The sequence below is a fragment of the Mixophyes fleayi genome, chromosome 8 (genome assembly GCF_038048845.1).
Source record: "Mixophyes fleayi isolate aMixFle1 chromosome 8, aMixFle1.hap1, whole genome shotgun sequence".
Taxonomy (NCBI): Eukaryota; Metazoa; Chordata; class Amphibia; order Anura; family Limnodynastidae; genus Mixophyes; species Mixophyes fleayi.
The window spans coordinates 117,986,729-118,009,662 of record NC_134409.1 but is presented as its reverse complement, the minus strand read 5'-3'; the positions used below and the strand labels follow the sequence as shown (position 1 = coordinate 118,009,662).

The 22,934-nt window shown below is 41.2% G+C and overlaps 1 protein-coding gene across 5 annotated transcripts; it reads left to right on the top strand.

Moving 5' to 3' along the window:
• Positions 1–918: 918 nt before the first annotated feature.
• Positions 919–22,664, top strand: DNASE1L3 (deoxyribonuclease 1L3). Of its 5 annotated transcripts, XR_012678585.1 has the most exons (9): positions 919–1,084; positions 6,782–6,870; positions 9,733–9,822; positions 9,978–10,090; positions 13,800–13,912; positions 16,619–16,776; positions 17,443–17,539; positions 21,037–21,627; positions 22,001–22,664. XR_012678585.1 is itself a non-coding variant. In XM_075183283.1 (8 exons), the coding sequence occupies exons 1-8, from the start codon at positions 953–955 to the stop codon at positions 21,043–21,045; spliced, it is 801 nt and encodes a 266-aa protein (XP_075039384.1). In that variant the 5' UTR covers positions 919–952; the 3' UTR covers positions 21,046–21,770. The 5 variants fall into 5 exon arrangements, 4 of the variants coding, with proteins under 4 accessions (XP_075039384.1, XP_075039382.1, XP_075039383.1 ...); XM_075183283.1 differs by lacking the exon at positions 22,001–22,664 and having other exon boundaries at positions 21,037–21,770; XM_075183281.1 differs by lacking the exons at positions 21,037–21,627; positions 22,001–22,664 and adding an exon at positions 17,640–19,770.
• Positions 22,665–22,934: the final 270 nt, after the last annotated feature.

The following is a 22,934-nucleotide window of genomic DNA, read 5'->3' as shown; positions in this document are numbered from 1 at the left end:
ATGTTAATCACATCATAATTTGCAACATTCTTTAAACTATTTTTTATTCTATTCACTATATAAAATTGCTACACTCATTAACGAGGTTCTTTATTCGGACTGTGCAGTGTGTATTTATTTTAATGTATCCATAAGCTCTTATAGTGTAATCCTATATATACAATTGATGCTGATTATTGTGTTTTTAATAATTATTTTGAATACATCTAAGATTATATATGAAATAAATGACCCTTTTTTTTTTTTTTTTTATAAAATTGCCTGGGAATGTGAGTTATATGTTATTTTATATATAAGTATCTGAATACTTTTTCCTTCCTTTTCCTTTCTGTTTAATTTACATGAGAGTGTTAGGTTCCCCCTTTATAAGGAAGCAATCAATTCAGGTCCTTTTAGTGTTAATTATTCATACATTTTATATTTATTATTTGAGTGTCTGGTGTTTATTCAAATTTTTATTTTACTATGTAAAATAAGTCTATTTTTTGTACCTAAAATATAATATAGTACAGTTTGCCATTCCCCAAAACAGAAAAAAGACACACGGATTGCTGTTTACACGAGTGTCCTTGAGAACGACTTAATTTAGTCTTTAAGAAAAACATTACTTCAAAAACACCCACTCCTGCCAATGTATCATAAGTCTTTTTAAAGCATTTTCAATATACAAAATGTTCTGCGTTCTACTCAACTCAATGAATATTTACGACCTCCTCTGCATGTAGAAAATTGCCTTAGGCCCATCTGTCAATAAATCACTTTATATACATATTATACTGGAAGAGGGATACATGGGGGCTGCCAAAAAGAAAATCCAGCACGGGAATGTGTAAAAGTGAAGAAGCTTGTAGTTCCTGTTAGATTACACTGGGGCTTTCACATAAAAGTTACAGCTATACTTTGGGAGAGACTGAGCTCTGCACATATCCCGTGTGATCCTGGAGATAGAACCATGAAACTTGTCTCTCTGCTGTTTGTGTTGGGTTTCACCAAGGCTGCAACCCTCCGAATTTGCTCATTTAATGTTCAGTCTTTTGGAGAAGCCAAAGGCTCGAAGCCAGAAGTGATGGATGTGATTGTGAAGGTGAGTCCTCTGCTGTGGTACACTATGTATCAGACATGGTTATGTTCATTTAGGGATAATGTCTGAAATGTGGTTATTGCTGACATTTATTTACTGTGGTACATCAATCCAACCATGGCTTTATCTGTGTGGAGTTTGTATGTTCTTCCCGTGTTTGCGTGGGTTTCCTCCGGGTGCTCTGGTTTCCTCCCACACTCCAAAAACACAGGGCCATCTTAGCAACATTATGGGCCCCCGGGCAAAGCAGTGCACCGGGGCCCCTAGATATAGATATAGATATATAGATGTATACAGATACAGATATAGATATATAGAGATAGAGATAGATAGATGTACTTGCTCAGTGACGCTTGTAGGTTTTTTTTGCAGGTTTTTTTCTTTTGCAGGATTATTTATTCTCATTAAGAGCCGTGCCTATGGGGCCCCCTTGCCTGTGGGGCACTCGGGCAGCTGCCCATCGTGCCCAATGGAAAAGATGGCCCTGCAAAAACATATTAGCAGGTTAATTGGCTGCTATTAAATTGCTCTTAGTCTCTCTCAGTCTGTGTGTGTGTATGTTAGGAAATTTAGGTTGTAAGCTCCAATGGGGCAGGGACTGATGTGAGTTCTTTGTACAGCGCTGCGGAATTAGTAGCGATATATAAATAGCTGCTGATGATGATAACATTGAAGGCAATCTTCACCTCCTTAATACTTCAAGTGTACATTTGAAAATAGAAACACCGACCTCAATACCACTGTTTACTGTTCCCTTATGTCACCTATTCTTGGCATCAAAGCTATCCCCTGTTTGCAGAGAAAACTGTCTCAGCAGCGCCCCCCACAGGGCATATCAACATACTAATTTTGAATGCTGTCTGCATTTGGATTTACTAAATGAAAAGTTAATATTTTTATGTTCTCCATCTGTTTGTGTGGATTTCCTCCAGATGTTCCAGTTTCCTCCAACTCTCCCAAGATATACTGTTAGGTTAATTGGCTCCTGATCATCATCATCATCAACATTTATTTATATAGCGCCAGCAAATTCCGTAGCGCTTTACAATTGGGAACAAACACTGATAAGACAATACTGGGTAATACATACAGACAGAGAGGTAAGAGAACCCTGCTCGCAAGCTTACAATAAAAATTAAACCTGGTGTGTTTGTCTGTGTGGTGGGGAATATAGAGTGTAAGCTCCGCTGGAGCAGAGACTGATGTGAAATATTCTCTTTAAAGAAGAACATGCCTGCGTGATATGTCTGTGCTGTATAAATAAGTGTTAATATTAATAATGGTAATCCTATACAGTCACAAGTTTATATGTAAATGTTACTATTATTATAAAAGGCATTAGACATTGTAGTCTACTGTCTTCCATTACTATTTTACGCTCCTAAATGACTTTCTTCAGTAATTTGTTTGTATAGAAGTACTTGATATCTATGGAGATATGCCAGAGTTTTATTTTTACGAAAGGAGAATGAGGAAAATATAACCCAATTTACATCCACACCCCCTGCTCTGTCGTAAGCCGTGGTTAACCGTCTGTGTGCACTATAGTAATATCTATTCACAGGGAACATGAGGTCTCATCTCCTTCCACTCACCTCTCAAAAAAACAAAAAAGAAAATGAGACAGCCTGATGTAGACACCTGGGGGTAAATTTAGCAACCAATCAGATTCTTATTATTATCATTTATTTGTTAGGCGCCACAAGGTATCCGCAGCGCCGCACACAGTACTAACAGTAGACTATACAGGGTGAAACCATACAGAACAATGAACAAAAAGTACCAATACTTCAGAAACTCCGGCCAGTCATTTGCAGTAAAGACGGAGCGGAAGAACAGGTATGGAGACAGGAGGGGAGAGGGCCCTGCTCATACAAGCTTACATCCTAAGGGAGGGTAAACAGACCAGGCACAAGAGGAGCCAGTTGAGGCAAGAGGAGAGAAGGGAGGATGAGCAAAGGGAGGAGATGGGGGTTAAGGATCATTAAGGATCATTAAGGATCTACTAGATAAATGATTACAAGGGGCCTGATTCATTAAGGATCTTAACTTGAGAAACTTCTTATTTCAGTCTCCTGGACAAAACCATGTTACAATGCAAGGGGTGCAAATTAGTATTCTGTTTTGCACATAAGTTAAATACTGGCTGTTTTTTTCATGTAGCACACACATACTTGATAGCTTATTTGTACACTGAAATTTAAAGTTGATATTTGTGTGCTACATGAAAAAACAGTCAGTATTTAACTTATGTGCAAAACAGAATACTAAGTTGCATTGTAACATGGTTTTGTCCAGGAGACTGAAATAAGAAGTTTCTCAAGTTAAGATCCTTGAATCAGGACCCTTGTAATCATTTATCTAGTACATTCTAGCACAGGGGTCGGCAAACCCCGGCACGCGTGCCAGACGTGGCACGCCGACCACTTCTGTCTGGCACGCCGGGCTCCTCAGCTGTCAAACTAAAGAAGCCGAAGATGTCTGAAACGGAGCTGCTGCGCATCTTTGGCTGCTTTAGTGAAGCAGCTCATAGGTTGTAGTGATGAAGACGTTCGTGGAAGCGCTGACTCCAAAGGTAAGTATGAGGCACATTATTATTTGGGAGTACAACTGTGTGGCATACTTTGACTTGTGGGCAACTATGTGGCATATTGTGAATTGGGATCAACAAAACAAACTAATTCTCTGGCGCTAGTGTAGGGTATAAATATCTATAAAACAAAAAACAGTGTTCTCCAGGTATCAAATGCAGCAAACTCAGAAAAAGTAGGCAATGTGAACCTCCAACAATATTAGAGAAAAAAGAGAGCACAGAGTTGTGCAGAAGTACCTAATGAAGTTATTTAATGTAAAAATGACACAAATGTGTAAAATAGATACATTGAAACAATAAAAAACACAATTCATATGGTATACAATTGGTATCTAAGATAATTTACCCTTAACAATAATGAGCAAAAAGCTCAATCGCAGATTCAAGTAGCAACATTCCACATAACCTCAATCAAGTAGATGAAATACCTTCACAATAAAAGATAATAAAGTAAAATAAATGAAGAACCAGCTGGTGAAATATATCCGTTAAAATGTATTACTCCATCCTGAGAAAAAAGGAAGGAAGTTTGCTTGTCCTGAGGATGATACGAAAAAAATACAGATGTACATGTAAAAAAGAATAAAATGTCCTTAAATATGGGCTAATCCTAAAAGCCGTTAACATTAGTAGCAAGCAATAAGGCAAACTGATGTATTGACATATAGACATCCAATCGATAAAAAGATTGTTAATGTGACTTCTTACCGGAGCTGCGGCTTGAGCATAGTAGAGACCCCGATTGGGAGACCACAGCCGATATCCCGAACCTCTAGCGGGGATAGAGCTTCTTACCACTTCAGCGGCTAGATGGAATAGGAGTCCACATACCTCAATGGGGTGAAGCAATCCTTGAATTGCAGCTAGCGGAGAATGATTATGCTCTTGTCACCAAAAAGACTATGGGGCACATTTATCATTCTTCGGCAAAAGTGAGAAATAGTTATCAATCTTTATCGCATGGATAAAGATTGAACTATTTCTCAAATTTATTAAAAACGGATCACAGAAACAGCAGTGCCGAAAAACTGCTGTTTCTGACTCTCTGTGATAAAAAAAAATCACACTACCCCCCTCTTCCGGACGCGCTCTCGGGATCTCCTCCATGTGTTCCTCGTTCTCTTCATTCTTCAATTGCGCATGTGCAGTTCAAAGATCCCCGCTCTGTCTCTGCAATGATAGTTGCAGAGAGAGAGAGCTGTGAGTGACAGGGAGGGATTTGGGGGCAACTGTGTGGCATACTTTGATTTGGGGGCAACTGTGTGGCATATTTTGATTTAGGGGCAACTGTGTGGCATATTTTGATTTGGGGGCAACTGTGTGGCTTACTTTGATTTGGGGGCAACTGTGTGGCATATTTTGAATTGGGGGCAACTGTGTGGCATATTTTGAATTGGGGCATAATAAGAATTGGGGGCACAACTATGTGGCATAACACGGATTGGGGTTATTTATGTGTGGCATATAATTAATTGGGAGTATTACTGTGGCATAATATGAACTGAGGGCATTACTGTGGCATAATATGAACTGGGGGCACTATTGTACGGCATAACATGAACGTTTATTTGTTGGTCCCATTACTATTAATATTATTATGATATTAACGTAATAAAATAAGAAATAATTAAATATATATATATTTATACACACACACACACAGTGGTCGAAGTGGAAATTTAGTAGTGGCGGTATGGAAAATGTAAGTGGATGGAATTTTATAGTTTTACAATCAAAGCAGTAGAAGAATTGGCGCACTGATAGAAAAAGGCTGCCGACCCCTGTTCTAGCAGATGAATGGTTGCTATAGGCAACACCTGCACTTTTCCTTTTTAGATCGTTTGATAAATCTCCCCCCTAAGGCCATAACCTTGACACAGCAGTCATCTTCTATGAATTATTTTTGTCAACTGAACAGCTGTTTTGTCTGTACAACGTGATAATATAAGAGTATAGAAACTGCCACCCTCCCTTTAGGGCGAAAAAGGTAAAAACTCCCTAGCATACTTTGATATATAGGTAATAATGTTTCAGGGCTTTCCTAAAGGTTTAGATACAGATGTACCAGACGGCTAGAGTGAAATCATCACATATTTTCTTTATAACATAGTATATCTTTCAATGCCTGAGTCAAAATGACACAAATGGAACTGGATAATTCACTATAGAACCAATCATATATTTTCGGTGATTTAAGGTTAGCATGCACAGCTGTCTGTATCTAGCATGGACAAGCATAATACTGCACCGTACAAGGGGACATTCTTGTGGAAAGAACTTTTCTCTGTTAAATTTTTAAAGATTTAGTACATATAGAAATGAGGGAACTCCCTGACGTTAAGCAATTGTGAGAATCCTGTAGTTCCTTTTAGAAATGATTTCCACAAATTAATAATGGCTCACGAGACGGGGTAAAGCAAGTTTTATTTTATTTTTATTTTTTTAGGAAAATGTACAAATTGTCAATATATAAGACTGAGCCCATGATTAATCATGGGTATGATACACTGTATAGCAGATGTGATGTATTTCAGGTGCGTCCTTATCTTAGTGAGTATAGAAGATGCATTTACCAGACAGATCAATGATCTCTATAATGACATGTATTCTAGCCTTGGAAGTAAGGCTGGGTACATACTATAGGGTTTTCAGATTATCGGGCCAATGGGACGAAAAACTACCAGTGGACCAGATATATTATTAGTGTGCACACTGCAACGATGAACAATTATCGTTTCAGTTGATTTTTAAACCAGACTAAAACTGTTGTTCAACGATGGAAAGATGTCGTTTCAATTCCGCAGTGTGTGTGCACTCACAACCGGCAGTGTCCATAGATCTCTATGGAGTGTGCAGAGTCACAATCTTTTCTGCTGCTGGTGGTTATGACAGATGAAGAGCACAGATCTGATGGTAAATTGTGTACAACGTGCATTGTGTGTACACATGAATCTGCACTTTTTTTTTTTCTTCAATGTTAAAATCATTAACGATATAGCATCGGGAGGAATTTTCTATAGTGTATACCCAGCCTTAAACATTTTCTCCCCCCTGCATTCATTATGCCTGATGATTAACGTTTACTTACAGTCTCTCTTATCATTCAGGTTGTTTCCCGCTGTGACATAATGCTACTAATGGAGATCAAAGACAACAGTGACAGAGTCATTCATTCTCTAATGGCAAAACTAAACAGGTAACGTCACAGGTACCTGCATGGATGTGGGGTGTTGGGGGGTAGTGGTGAATCTCTTACAGATGATTAGTGTCACAACTTATGCTTAGAGTACCTGCTAACGTTGCCGCAACTCGAGTAGAAGGTGCGGAATCTAACGTGCCCCTGGTTTTCACTAAGAACCCCCGCAAGGAAGTATGGGCTCCGCTGCAGGAGACACGCAGGTCGCGGTCCTTCACTGAGTCGTATAGCGAGGCACAGGATGAGAGTAGCCAAGTGAGCCGGTCTGGTAACGTGTCGGCAACGAGGTACAAGGGAGAATCCAGAAGAGAGGTCAACCAATGCCAAGTCGGTAACTTTCGGGCGCGAACAATATACAAGGGAAATCCAATGGGGTAGTCAGACAATCCGGGTAGTAAGGGCACTGGAGATCAGAGGGTAGTCAAACAATCCAGGTAGTAAGGGCACTGGAGATCAGAGAGTAGTCAGACAATCCAGGTAGTAAGGGCACTGGAGATCAGAGGGTAGTCAGACAATCCGGGTAGTAAGGGCACTGGAGATCAGAGAGTAGTCAGACAATCCAGGTAGTAAGGGCACTGGAGATCAGAGGGTAGTCAGACAATCCGGGTAGTAAGGGCACTGGAGATCAGAGAGTAGTCAGACAATCCGGGTAGTAAGGGCACTGGAGATCAGAGAGTAGTCAGACAATCCAGGTAGTAAGGGCACTGGAGATCAGAGGGTAGTCAGACAATCCGGGTAGTAAGGGCACTGGAGATCAGAGGGTAGTCAGACAATCCGGCTAGTAAGGGCACTGGAGATCAGAGAGTAGTCAAACAATCCGGGTAGTAAGGGCAGTGTAGATCAGAGGGTGGTCAGACAAGCCAATATTACACTAGAATGCTGGAGCAGGAAAAGACTTGATACTCTGGCACAGGCATGGGGGCAGGGGCTGCCTTAAATAGTGCTGACAGCCAATGGAGAGAGAGGCGACAGCGCTGTCATTGGCCGCCGCCGGAGATTAGAAATAGCGTTCCATTGCCAAGAAACGGGACGGGCATGCGCGGATGAACCGGTGGTCCAGCCGGAAGTCTTGCATCTGGTTGCCTGGCAACCAGACACGACTGGAGCAGAGACAGGCAGCCATCCCGATGGAGCAGGGGGGCGGTGCCTGACAATTAGTATTTACAAACAACAACTAGAAAACGCACATTTCCTGTTGCCTAGATAATCTAATCTGTCTAGATAATCTAAGCCGTGTCTAGATAAGTATAAACATATTTGTTAGGGTCATCAGCCTTTAAAAGCAAATCTTAGTGATTGAAAAATGTGCTGGTGAATTAAGTAACTTGAAAGTGTGGTTACACAGACCCTATCACACACATTTCCAGAATACACATGACTAGAGCTTGGTGAACCAGACACATTTTCATTCTCAAAGCAGTTAGATGAATTTCTTCTAAAATGTTAAAATTCAGTATAATTTCATGAATTTTAGATTGATTAAACATTTAGCTACATTTGAGTAAGTCGAACAGGTTAAATCATGTCAGAGCTGGTTCGACCATGTGCAAGCCTGTTTGACAAGGTAAAATTGAGATATTTATCTACTAATGACAAACTTTGGACATGAACAGCAAACTTAGAAAACAGCAGTGTGTGAAATTCCCATAAAAATAAAATAAAGCTAAAATAGTTTATTAATTTTTTAATTAAAAATATTAAGAGAAAAATAAAAACAGTTGATTTTAATGCGAATGATGAACGCGAAAGGCATCCTCAATAGTTCCTGTAAGAAATTATTATAATTTATAATAATTTATCCCTTGTAATACTCAGGTTTTCCTAATGAACACTGAAGTGAAGATATCAGAACTCACCGGTTCTAAACAATGACATCTGAACTAGCCGTTTACTTTATACATTATGTACATGAGTTTATGCAAAACATTATATCGAAAATTCAGTTTAGTTTTCATATGGAAACGTCTGCAGTATCCTACTCGATTTCACCTTCCGCCCCTATTAATAAATGGTATTCTTGGCATAAATACGTCACTGATGGAGACAGTGCAACATCAACTGACCCCAATACTTGTGCTGACCTTTTAGCCTAAACAAACCCCCACAATCCTAATACTATTTATGGTTTACGTTTCCAACTGGTTTAATTGTTCATAATATAACAATGTGCTTAATATTAAAAATTTGCCTCCAACTTTCGAATTTGTTTCCCCCTTGAACTCCCTACTTGTTACTCTTCCCCTCCTCCTATTTATTTTCTGTACCCTCGTTGTTTGTAATCCTTCCACAATAAAAATCATTGACGATAGGAGATTATACATGTATTATCATCACTTATCTATCATATTGGGCAGCACGGTGGCTTAGTGGTTAGCACTTCTGCCTCACAGCACTGGGGTCATGAGTTCAATTCCCGACCATGGTCTTATCTGTGAGGAGTTTGTATGTTCTCCCCATGTTTGCGTGGGTTTCCTCCGGGTGCTCCGGTTTCCTCCCACACTCCAAAAACATACTAGTAGGTTAATTGGCTGCTAACAAATTGACCCTAGTCTGTGTGTGTGTGTATGTTTGGGAATTTAGACTGTAAGCCCCAATGGGGCAGGTACTGATGTGAGTGAGTTCTCTGTACAGTGCTGCAGAATTAGTGGCGCTATATAAATAAATGGTGATGATGATATTATAAGTACAGTATCAGTAGATGCTCTGTAATGGACATTCTGGGTTGTGTCAATGTATCATTTAACAAATATCTAAGTGTACACAATTCTAAATTAACCCGGCCAAATGTTACTATGTCCCCACTTAGGTTCAAGAGTTTACAAAAAGTGTATTTAAATATCTATTTTTTTTTCCCACTTCCAGCCAACGAAAGATGAAAAATGAATTTAGTTTAATTATTAGCAGGAGACTGGGACGCAAGACGTACAAAGAGCAGTATGCGTTTATTTATAGGTAAGTAGTGTAATGGCAGCCAGGCGGCCATCTTATCAGCGCTAATCTAATGTCACTAGTATATACGAATGTCACAGCTATAGAGGTGAGAGAAGGACACCAGCAGTAGAGCAGCTGTGCTCTAACGTACGATAAATAGATCATTGTCGTTGCAGGCGGCAGCTGGTCGCAGTGCGGAACTCATATCAGTATCTAGATGACCAACCCGGAGATGTGGACGCCTTTTCCAGAGAACCCTTTATTGTCTGGTTTACATCCCTCAACACTGGTAATACCTCACTCTATACAGACATAAATAAACTAACATGTTAAACATATTGGGCCTGATACAACAAGGCACGTTTTCTGAGCGCAATCCGCGTTCAGTATTATACACACGTATTTAGGCTTTGCGCACACAACACGCTGCAGGATGCGTCCAATACCTATGTGGATTATAAACTTGAAAAAAGCACATAGGAAAATAAGAAATTAATAATAATAAAATAAATAAATAAAATTTTCTTTTACCTTTTTTCCCCATTAAATAAATTTATTAGGATGTTGTTAATATCTACTGAACATAAAATACATTTTTATAGCTGGTCCTGATTGCAAACACATGTTATAGCATGGATACGAGACTGTCATCACTAGCGATCAGGACTTAGAGTAGCCCTGTAGCCGGAGCAAGAGATACGGCAGAAAACCAAATAACTTTGAGACCCTCAGAGATGGATTTGGGCGTGGCTGCATGCGCAGGAGTTTGGCACGCCCTTACTGTAAATTGACTACAGCAAAATGTCCCCTCCCAGCTCAGTTCAATCCCTGAAATCATAGACTGTGGTAAATGTCCTTTGCGTACAAACACGCAGTGGACAGGGCTGAATTCACGGACGTATCTCCCGGTTCTGGGAATAGAGTGATTCTGCAGACAATACACTTTTTCATTCTATGCAGCCCACAAATTCAGCCACTGGAACAGCCACCTGAGAACAGGTTATCATGAAAATGTAATAAATACATGTCTGGCTTTATGAAGCAATATATTCTGTGACACGCATCGCTCAGAACCTTGTTTCATTCAGCAACAAAATAACCGTGTATGTTGAATATTTTAAAACATGTAATTTCCCTTTAAGTTTACTTAAATATAAAGTTAATCTATAAACACGTTGATGAAAATCAATCTGAAGTGGATTCTTTCTCATTGTTAAGTAAAAACACATTTTTAAAATCCTTTTTCTTTAATGTGTTGAATTGCAAATGTCATTCTGCAACATGTTTGTTTGTTACTCTGAGTCTTCCTGCTATGTTGTTTAAACGACCTTTATATTAGTCAATACTAGGTTGATTACGTTTTATCCCTGATACCACACAGATCCATGCAGCCGTCTGCTTTGAATACAACTACATCCACAATGTGCAACAGTTTGTGTCATACTTAAGTAAAATATAGACCTCAGAGTAGATGAGATAAAGGATTTTGGGAAAACGTAGACGTTTGAAAGATAAGAGTATATAAGAAAAGTTGGATAGGGTTCATTTTGGTGCCTGAAATCTTCCCACCCACACGATACACCAATACATAAAACAAGTTACCAGCGTCATATTTCTACTCCTGCAGGCTACGTGAGGGGAACAGTGAGCGGGATTAGAGGAGGTTTAGGGAACAGTCAAGAGTGGGGTAGTTTCTTTTTCTGTCTGTATCTCTTTTGGTCCCACTACCAGCCCCGCACTTCTCATAAAGTGACTGCAGGGGGCAGCACATGAAGGTATGTATCATCATTGATTGCAATGGCGGTGCTTGTGGCTGGGGGTGTAGAGTGGGAGGGCATCAGGAATTATATGGGACTGCCTGGATGTATGGATTTTGTTTCACATAGAGGTTGTTGGGGCAGTTTTCTGTATTTCCTCTACAGATGCAATATCTACCTTCAATTGACAATTTAATGGTGGTGTTTGTGGGTGTGGCAGCAGCAGTATCGATCGATCGGAGCTCAGAAATAAGAAACCACACAGAGGGCTAGATTTACTAAACTGCGGGTTTGAAAAAGTGGAGATGTTGCCTATAGCAACCAATCAGATTCTTGCTGTCATTTTGTAGAATGCACTGAATGACAGGTAGAATCTGATTGGTTGCTAGAGGCAACATCTCCACTTTTTCAAACCCGCAGTTTAGTAAATATACCCCAGAGTGTCTGGTGTCGAAGTTGAACTAATTGTACTAATTGAAATAGCTCATACTTTATAGACATTAATCATATCACAATAATCACGTCAATGGAAAATAATTGTAATATTCTGGAAAGTTCTTATTAAAAAAACCCAGATATAAAATAAGGTAGCGGTCAATCTTAGTAATCTCAAAACTGCTAAATGTCATCAAGTTCCTTATTGATTCTCCAATCTCCAATCAGGATCCTTGAGGCTGGCATAACTACTTGATTTTGCAAAGTTTCAAAGCAGGTGCTCAAATTTCCTTTGTGGTTAGCTCCGTGATTCCAGACAGAATATTAACACAAAATTAACACAAAATATCTGATTTGATTTAAGGAGATACAACATCTTAATTGATTTAACAAAAATACAATATGTGTATAGAAGAATGCAAAGCACTATTTCTGAATATAGTTTAAGGGCCTAAGTAATAGGAGAACCTTAGCAACATTTTTCTTGCTTCATATGACCCTAGACCCCACAAGGTGAGTTTTGTAGTGTCTGTGTCAGTGCTCATGCTTACAAGCAGAACATGGAGACCAGGAGCTGTGCTCTGCATATTGCATACTTGCCTACTTTCAGGAGCCGATGTCCGGGAGAGGGGGGCATAACGCCTTGAATTGTGTCATTTTGGTCCCTGCCCCCACGAGTAAAATGACGTTGGCGGGGCCAAAATGACGCGATTGGCCGAGAATTGCGTCATTTTGCCAAGGGAATTGCGGGATTTGGGAGAAATGCCAGCTCTCCTGGGCGTCCGGGAGACCGACCCGAATTTCGGGAGTCTTCCGGACCTTCCGGGAGAGTTGGCAAGTATGGCATATTGTCAAACACATTTTACTACACTGAAGAACAAACACAAAGCAACATGTTTTACAGCAGGCTGCACAACAGCACCGTAAAACAACACAGTGGTAAAACATGGTATTGCAGGCATAAACAGCAATATGTATCTGGCAGAGCCAGATTACAATGTCATCATCATCATCATCATTTATTTATATAGCACCATTAATTCTGCAGCGCTGTACAGAGAACTCACTCACATCAGTCCCTGCCCCATTGGAGCTTACAGTCTAAATTCCCTAATATACACACAGACAGACTAGGGTCAATTTGATAGCAGCCAATTAACCTACCAGTATGTTTTTGGAGTGTGGGAGGAAACCAATGCAAACACGGGGAGAACATACAAACTCCTCACAGATAAGGCCATGGTCGGGAATTGAACTCATGACCCCAGTGCTGTAAGGCAGAAGTGCTAACCTCTTTGTCACCGTGCTGCCCATGTCTAACATGTTTGACACAACAATCTTATAGGACCATCTCCATTCTACGCTGTTATGAATGGTTAGATGCTTGGGTTGGCTACATGTTGGCCTAGTACTCCACCCCCAACAATGTTCCCTCTATTTGGGGGCCTGGGATCCAAAGGATCTGTAATCTGACCCTTATCATTAGTACTAATCACAGAAAAGACATAATGATTCCAACAGTAAGGTTGAGTAGAAGAATGATGGTCATTTGCTGTGGTAGTGACTTTATGTACAGGAGAATGTGGCCTTTGTGAGATATGATAAACTATATTATGCTAATCAGTATATGTAAGTGTACTTAAAAAATAAATACAAATAAAATAAAGCCCCCAACTAATAGCTATGACCACATAAAATTCTAGTCATTTTATTTTTTGGAGCAAAACATAATTCTATATCATCAATAACATACCAATATTAACATCTTCCTGTTGCATATTTGCATTGTTCTCTTGCACACTCTAGAGGTGACAGATTTTGTGATCGTCCCCCAGCACACAACACCTGAAGCTGCTGTCCGTGAAATTGATGAACTCTATGATGTTTATCTTGACGTCAGACAGAAATGGAACACAGAGGTCAGTCAAGCAAAAATGTCATTTATTTTAACAAAATGTTCTTTTATTAGAAGTTATTCCACCAGCTCTTTCTTGGCTCTTTTCATGGCCAGTGCAAAGAAAAAAAAATGTGTCTCCGTTAATGTTGAATGGAAGCTACAAAATATTTTTTGAGCAGACAATGAATGCCAAAAATGCTCTTTTTAAAAAAATCCAAAAACAAAACAATTGATCCCGCCTCTCTGTCTCATTTAACACGGCTTGCCTTGCCTTGCCTCTTTGCCACACCTCTCCCCACCGTCATTGCCATTGTTGGCTATTACTTTATTCAACTCACTTATCTCATTTCCTCTTGTCTACCTTCTGACTCCCCCTGTCCCTCTGACTCCCCCTGTCCATTGTCATTGTTGGCTATTACTTTATTTAACTCACTTATCTCAATTCCTCGTGTCTACCTTCTGACTCCCCCCGTCCTCCTCTCCCGCCCCTCTGATTCTTCTGTACCCTCTACTTCTTCAACTCCTCCCATGCCCCTCCCACGCCCCCTATGCCTCCCTGTTCACTTGCCATACCCATACTCTCACCTCGCCCAACTTCACGCTCCTGTCCCCGCACTCCCCCACGCACCGCTAACCTTGCCAACCTTATCCCCATCTCCCCTCTCCCCTCCCTCCCTTTCTCTACTGTGCCCTCTTCAATGCTAGATCCGTCCGCAACAAACTCCCCTCTATCCATGACCTCTTCTTATCTAACTCCATTAACCTTCTTGCCATTACCGAAACCTGGCTCACTGATTCCGACACTGCCTCCCCTGCTGCTCTCTCCTATGGCGGCCTCTCCTTCACCCACTCCGCCAGACCTGGAGACTGCCCAGGCGGTGGAGTGGGCATTCTCCTATCCTCCACCTGTACTTACAGACTCATTCCTCCTGAACCCTCCCTCTCCTTCTCCTCTTTTGAAGTCCACTCTATCCGTCTCTTCTACCCCATCCATCTCCGCGTCTCTGTCATATACCGTCCCCCTGGGCCCTCCTCCCTTGTCCTTGACAACTTTGCTGCCTGGCTCCCACACCACCTCTCCTCTGACATCCCCTCCATTATCCTCGGCGACTTCAATATCCCTATTGACAACCCCACCGACCCTGCTTCCGTCAAACTCCTCGCCCTTTCTTCCTCCCTTGGCTTCTCCCAATGGACCTCCTCTTCTACCCACTGCCTTGGTCACTCCCTTGACCTTGTCTTCTCCCACTGTTGCAGTCTGTCCGACTTCTCTATCTCCCCCTTTCCACTCTCGGACCACCATCTCCTCTCATTCTCTCTCTCCTCTACTCCTGAACCCCTCCCCCCACCCAAATCTACCCGGTCCAGGCGCGATCTCGACACCCTTGATCCTGCTATTCTATCCTCTTATCTCGAAACTCTCCTCTCTCCCCTTTCTACCCTGTCCTGCCCTAATCAGGCGGCCTCCCTCTATAACCAAACCCTCTCCTCCGCCCTTGATGCGGTCGCCCCTGCCCAGCCCATCCGCCTTCGCTGCTCCAATCCCCAACCCTGGCACTCCAAACTTACCCACTTCCTCCAAAAATGCTCTCGTACTGCCGAACGCCACTGGAGAAAATCTCGCTCCCTGGCTGATTTCCTCCACTTCAAGTTTATCCTCTCCTCCTACAGCTCTGCCCTCTCGCTCGCTAAGCAATCCTTCTTTAAATCCCTCATCTCCTCCCAGTCCTCCAACCCCCGCCGCCTCTTCTCTACTTTTAACACTCTCCTGTCTCCCCCCCTCCCCCCCTCCCTTCCTCCTTATCTGCCACTGACTTCACCACCTTTTTCTCCTCTAAAATCGCGGCCATCAGACTTGAAATCTCCTCCTCCACCCACTCTTCCGCCACCCCCCCTCTCGCCCTACCTCCCCCCTCCGCTTAAAAATCCCTTGTTTCAGACATCTTCCCTTCTCCCCCTTCCTCGACTCCGTCTTCGTTTCTCCCGTCTCTCCGTCTCATCCATGTGTCTGTCTGTCTTCCCCTCCCTTTAGATTGTTCGCTCCTTTGAGCAGGGCTCTCCTACCTCCTGTTTCCATCACTTTTAACTGCGCTCTCCAGCTACTCTGCTCACCGCCTCTCGGTCCCTCTGCCCTCTGTCTCCTCTCGCTTCTTTCCGCTCCCCTCAGTGACTCTCAACCTGTCATCTGTGCCCACCCTCTTGGGCCATAGTTACCTGCCTATACTCACTTTTCCCCTCCCGCCCTCTCTTTCATGCTGTGCCTGAGCCCCCAGAGTTATAGTGCTTACTGTTACTTGTACTGTGCTGTTTCACCTTGTACTGTGCCATTGTTTGTCCCTGTACGGCGCTACGGATACTTTGTGGCGCCCTATAAATAAAAATTAATAATAATAATAATAATAATAATAATAATCCCTGGGTTCTTACATTTTTAGACATCTTTTCACTGTAATTGTGAAAATAAAGAGTCTGACAAGCTTTTGTGTAATACTGTGTTGTGTGTTGAGGGTATAAGAGGAGTTTTGTGCGTTAAGTTCAATAGTTATTGGAACCATCTTTTCCCCCAGTTTACAATCTATACAAAACATGTATAAAAATGCCTCCTGCTGTTTGGACTTGTTCAGTGTGAGCAAAACAGTAATAATATGCAATATGTATACAATACAGTTATCGGTCCCTAGAATACATAAATATATAATCTTAATCATGACGTTTTTCCTCTCTGCAGAACTTTATATTTATGGGAGACTTTAATGCAGGATGCAGTTATGTTGCCAAGAAGTATTGGAAGGATATTCGCCTCAGAACCAATCAAGACTTTGTCTGGTTAATTGAGAACAAAGTTGATACGACTGTGAAAAGCAGTACCAATTGTGCCTACGACAGGTAACTCCGCCCAAGCCTAGGACAGGTAACACCTCCCATGCCTACAACAGTAACCCTCCCATGCCTAGGATAGGTAACACCTCCCATGCCTATGATAGGTAACACCTCCCATGCATATGACAGGTAACTCCTCCCATGCCTTAGGCATGTAGCACCTCCCATGCCTAGGACAGGTAACTCCTCCCATGCCTAGGACAGGTAACGCCTCCCATGCCTACGACAGGTAACACTTCCCATGCCTTCGACAGGTAACTTCTTCTATGCCTTGGACATGTAGCACCTCCAATGCCTAGGACAGGTAACTTCTCCAATGCCTAAGACAGGTAACTCCTCCAATGCCTAGGACAGGTAGCACCTCCCATGCCTACAGCAGGTAATACCTCCCATGCACAGAAGGCCATAGACTCTGATGAAACAATATTGCAGCATGTGTGACACCAAAAGTCAGCGTTGCCTGTTAGTAATCCAATAATAGCAATCTGGGGTATGTTGGAAAATGCGGTGGTATTGTGACTGCTCTCATCTTCGTACAGAAACATAGACAATGGTCATACTGCTCGGTTCATATTTTCACCATTATAGCACAATAATGAACACATACCTTACAAAGTGTTATATATTATATAAGCTTAGAATATTTCCTGAGATTCTGACTGCTCATTTCAGGATTGTCCTCCATGGTGAGAATCTGATCAACTCTGTTGTGCCAGACTCTGCAGTTGTGTTTGATTTCATGAAATCCTACGGATTATCAGAAACACAAGTAAGCCACTAATCAGCCATGTGATCAGAGTAATCCTATGTATTGTGTATGAATTTATTTGGGTTCTAACGAATGATCTATTCCACATGAATGTCTATAGGCGCTGGACGTCAGTGATCACTACCCTGTGGAGTTCCAGATCAACCGATTGAAGAGTTCTCCGCGTAGAGCTAAATCTTCACATATCGCAAGGAGTGGATAGAGAGATGAGCCCAAGTTTTGGTGCCACTAGTTCCTACTGAATTAATAGACTACGGTCCTATGAGTATTAGGTCAGCAAAACAAAGGCTACCACCACTGTGTGTTAGCAATGGGGCACGTAAAGAAAAACTCTGCACAACATGTAAAATTGTATTGGGTGGAGTTTACTAGGATAAGATTAATTCCAGTGTTTTACTTACCCCTAATGTGCTGTTCGCCCCACCTGCCAGGTCCCTGAGTCCTCTAGCTGTTCCATACAAATCTCCTGTGCACATGTCCGGCTCGCCTCGTTCATATGACCAGAGTTGGTATTGATAGCGCTCCACTGTGTACTTCCAAGTGCCTGCGTTCCTGATGGAATCAGGTGAGCGAGACACATGTATTGGAGACAAACGATAAACCATTGGAGGTTTCACAGGCCCACCAGATTGGGTGCAGAACGTAACAGAGGTAAATTAAAGACTAGTTTTAACTTAACATAATAAACTTCACCCATGACTAGATTTTAGTTTTTGTTTTGTTTCCAATTCCACCCAGAACTAAAAACTATAGGGTGGAATAAGTTATTATAGGTTACATCAGAAATTATCACTAGTGCCCCCCCTCCTCTGATCTGACAGATCATGGGGGGAGTTCTCCTTGAAACACCAAAGTGATATTGTCAGATTTGTCTTATTTTTTCTTTCTAAAGGGCAAAAAGATATGTTTCAAGGCAATTTTTTTTGCAAATACGGAGGTAACTTTGCCCACCAATGTATTATTCCTCATGGACATTGTGTAAAAAATATATAAACTTATAAATTGGGGGTAAGAAAAAAAATGTCCCTCTTTCTGAGCATTTTAAATGATTTTGACAATTTGACGATTCTGACCATATTCCTATGATCCATCTCCTAATTAAAACAACTTTCAAACAAGCCCTGTTGTTTACCTGTTCATTTCAACCTTTATATTGTGACTATAAAACTCAGATAAGTAAGGGGAAAAAGTAGCTGTGTCTCACTATTCTTGTAAGTCTAGGCAGTGGCATAACTAGGCAAATAATCCCTGGTGAAAACGTTGGACCCGAGCCCCTCTGCACACTTTACTTGATTCCACTTTGTGCATTTGGCTAAACTCATGGTGGTTAGTGTATAACTCAGAGACCATTATAGTGGCTAGTATACAAAACAGATCCCATTCAAATGGCTAGTTTATAAATCAGAGTCTGTTCTAGTAGCTAGTATGCAATGCAGTGTCCACTCTAGTGGCTATTATACAAATCAGAACCCATCCTAGTGGCTAATATACAAATCAGAGCCCATCCTGGCGGTTAGTATACAATTCAGAGCCCATCCTGGTGGCTATAATACAAATCAGAGCCCTTCCTAGTGGCTAGTATACAAAGCAAAGCTCATCCTAGTGGCTAGTTGTGATGAAATGTAATATATCTAATGACTGATTATTTTCTGTTGAATCAATGTATACCACTGAATATTTTATGTTACCTTTCAAAGTGTATTTGGTTAACTGACTTGAGCCTGACCTAAGCAAGTGTCAATGGTGTTTTGAAAGTAGCCAGGGCCAGAGATAGATATCTGAGTAGTTTGTGTATGCAGAAGAGTTAGGCTTAGCCAGGTAGAAAGATCAGAGGTGAGAGATTCTCTGAGGTACCCAAACATATATCTTAGTGATAGATAATTTACTTCGGGGAAAACTCTGTGTCATTTTGAGAATCCATCTAACTTTGGTGAAAAATAAAATTCGTAAGGTGGGGGATGAAGAGCCCAACAAGAAATGGCTTAAAAATCCCTTGTTTCAGACATCAGATTGTCCATTTCTTTGAGGAGGGTCTACCACTACTGAAATGTGCCATTCTTCTCAATTTATACTCCTCACATGCCAATTCCTGAACCTGTAAGTAGGAAATCTGGTTTTATTTCCTATTTAATTTTTGGAAACTCATTTGTGCAACCTAATGTACGTCTGTTTATTACCTTTTTGCAAATAAGCCTTGAAAACATTTTTCAGATTAAACATATTTTATCTAGCGTACTCTCCGTGATTCTTTGTGAACTTACGAAGCCCAGGGAGGCTCATGCTACATATGTATGTGATTTAAGTGTGAAACATTAATAAGTGGTTTTGGTGAACGCAAGGACACCATAATAAATCCTTCGTGGTGGCAGAAAAGGTGTATTCATTGTTAATTAACTAAGGTGACGCCAGTCACGGCCAGCTGTTCAAATTGCTGTATCTGGGACAGACTGGGCATTCGTGATACTAGTATACAAAGCAAAGTCTATTCTAGTGGCTAGTGCACAAACAGAGCCCATTCTAGGGGCTAGTATTCTAAGCATCCCAATTGGTTTTATACCAACCTGAGCCCACTCACCCTTGAAAATTACAATAAAATCAAACTGCAATCCTATTTGGATTAATGTGATTCATCTGAAAATAGTTATTTAGTGTCAATCTTCTAAATCTTCCATGTTTCCACTGTATATTTCAGTAAGGTCAGAATTCCCCTGAACAGTTTTATATCCTTTGTTTACTAAAACACACAGGAATGGATTTTCTGTTCTCTATTTTGATAAACACAGATAATGATACAAATATTTAGTAATTACTGGTGAGATCATGTTTAATGAGAAAGACAAAATGTTTCCATTGTGCTATTTGTTTAAAGTGGAAATAAACTTCAAACAAAAGGGCGCATGTTGTCCAGCAGAGTGATTTGAATTTGTGCCTATTATGGGAACCGTATCACTGTAAGATATTGTTATACTTTTCTCCTTTGGCTGCAGATGTGAAGTTCACTGCACTATGGGGGGGGGGGGGGGCTGGGTTGTACATTTTGTTCTGTTTCACCCAGATACTGTAATTATAATATTTCCAGATACCCCATTCATACTGGACCAAAATCCAGGGTTTTTGCCGGGGCGAGCTCAAACGACCCGGGTCTTGGTGCAGTATGAATGGTACAAGTCCAAAATCCCGGGTCTAAAAACCCGGGTCTAAAAAACCGGGTCTAAAAAACCGGGATTTATCGAGGGGTAATTCCCGGGTCGGACCCGGGTTGCCTGCACTATGAATGGTGCAACCCGGGTTTTTCAAACCGGGTTGCACAGAAGACATGCTGATTGGCTGTCTGCCTGTCTCTGGAGGATGATGTCATCGGTGGAAGCCCGTGGGAGATTGTAGAAGCTTTTTAGGAGAGATGGTGGATGGTGTACTCAACATCAAGCTGAAGCAGAAACGTTTTTTTTGGGAGAAAATTGCTTTTATTATTTCACAAAAACAGTGTTTATTTACAGCAATTATGACACACTGGATGGAGGAAGAGGTGCGTGAGCTGCTGAATGTCAGAGGGAAGGAAGAAATTAGAAGGCAAGTGACTGGGACTGTGAAGGATGCCACAGTGTACTACAACATCGCCAAAATACTCACACAACGTGGCATAAAGAGGACACAGCAACAAGTCCTGAACAAATTGAAGTCCCTGAAGAAGCAGTACACTAAAGTCCATTACCACAACAGGCGCAAAAATGGCGCTGAAAGAATGGACTGGCCCTTTTATGACCAGTGCAATATGGTCTTTGGACATTCTCCTCTGACAAATCCAATTGCACTGTCATCTTCTAGCAATGTGGATGCGGCTATACCAACACCACCAGAGAGCACACAGACAAGCGAGACCGCAACGATAATAATAGAAGATTGTATTGAAGACACCCCAGAACTGGAGTGCTCTACCACAACAGATGACACCAACATGTCTTGGGAGGAATTGAACGATTCACAGCCATTCCCTGCTGCGCAAGTCGTTACAGATACTTCGCAAGAAACGCAGCCAGAACCAGTGCCGGTGTCAAAGTCTACGCCAGGTCCCAGTTTACGCTCCAACAGTAAGTATCTTTAATAATCTCACATAATAACCAACCATATATACATACATATATATCTACATAATTGAAAAAAAAAATTAACTGTATAAACAAAAGTCCCAAAAACAGAGAACTATATCAACCGAAATGCAAGCCAAATACCAATAAATATATCTACATAACTAAAAAAAGAGAACTATATCAACAAAAAGCCCAAAAGACAAATAAAATACACTCCAAAGTATTAAAACATTAACACGCACATGTTGCAGTGCAAAACTACTGGGCAAGAGGGAGGAGGCCTCAAGAACATATCAGCTTACAACACTGCTTTTTTGTTCTGCCACATTATATATTCTAATGTATGTTTTACTGTGTTTTTTTCTACATACAGTTTACAACGTTCCTAAAAAACGCAAAAGGCCCAACAAAATGGAGCAAGCAACTAAAACAATGACAACTGTCATGATGGATCAACTGCGGGAGATGGACAGCACCATGAGGGAACACGAGAATACACAACTGCAGCGTTTCATGGACAATGAGCGGGATCTCCAGGACTCTTTCCTCATGCAAATCATGAACATGCAGGAACGCGTGTTACGCGAAAATCGTGACTGTATGATGGGATTCATGGACAGACTTCTCTCACGGGTGCAGGCACCTCCTCCAAGTCCTTACTATTATGACGGACATTATCCTATGTACCAGCGGGGCCAAACCATGTTAGTCAACAATAACCCTCCGAACTCGGTACAGAATACACAACATGCTCAACCTATGGGTAACCCCAACATAGAATACCCACCTGGTAACCAAACCACTCCACAACCAGAAATGCCACAATATCGGCAATTGTAATAATCATGTTTTATGGACAAATGTTTAACAGTTAATTGTTATCATGTATGTTACGTGTGATCTGGAATCACGCCGTTAGCTTCACATATTACGTGAAAAGCAAATTTGCACTTACTGTTAGGGCACATTTGTGTCTTCTGTTTACTACTTGTGTATATATTTATTTTTTTTTCTACATGCAAGTAAGCACTTTTGTATTGTGTCATTTTATATTTTTCTGAAGAGACATGAGGAAATATGTACAAAACAAAATACAATATGTGAAATATACATTTTTATTTTTTTTTTACATTTGTGTGGTACATTCAAACAAGTGAGGTCAAATTGGCAGTGAGGGTGGTCCTAATAAGTTCAGCAGAGGTATTGGTGCGCTCTCCTTCAAAAGTACTGGAGTCCACTGACAGCACTGGCATTTCAGATTCCTGCACATTCCACTCAGGTAGAAATTGCTCTTTTTGTATTTCGCA

Coding starts and splice junctions, on each gene's coding strand:
- DNASE1L3 (XM_075183279.1), top strand. CDS start 20,940: ATGGTGGATGGTGTACTCAACATCAAGCTGAAGCAGAAACGTTTTTTT. Junction 21,628..22,000: donor TCCCAGTTTACGCTCCAACA/GTAAGTATCTTT, acceptor TTCTACATACAG/TTTACAACGTTCCTAAAAAA.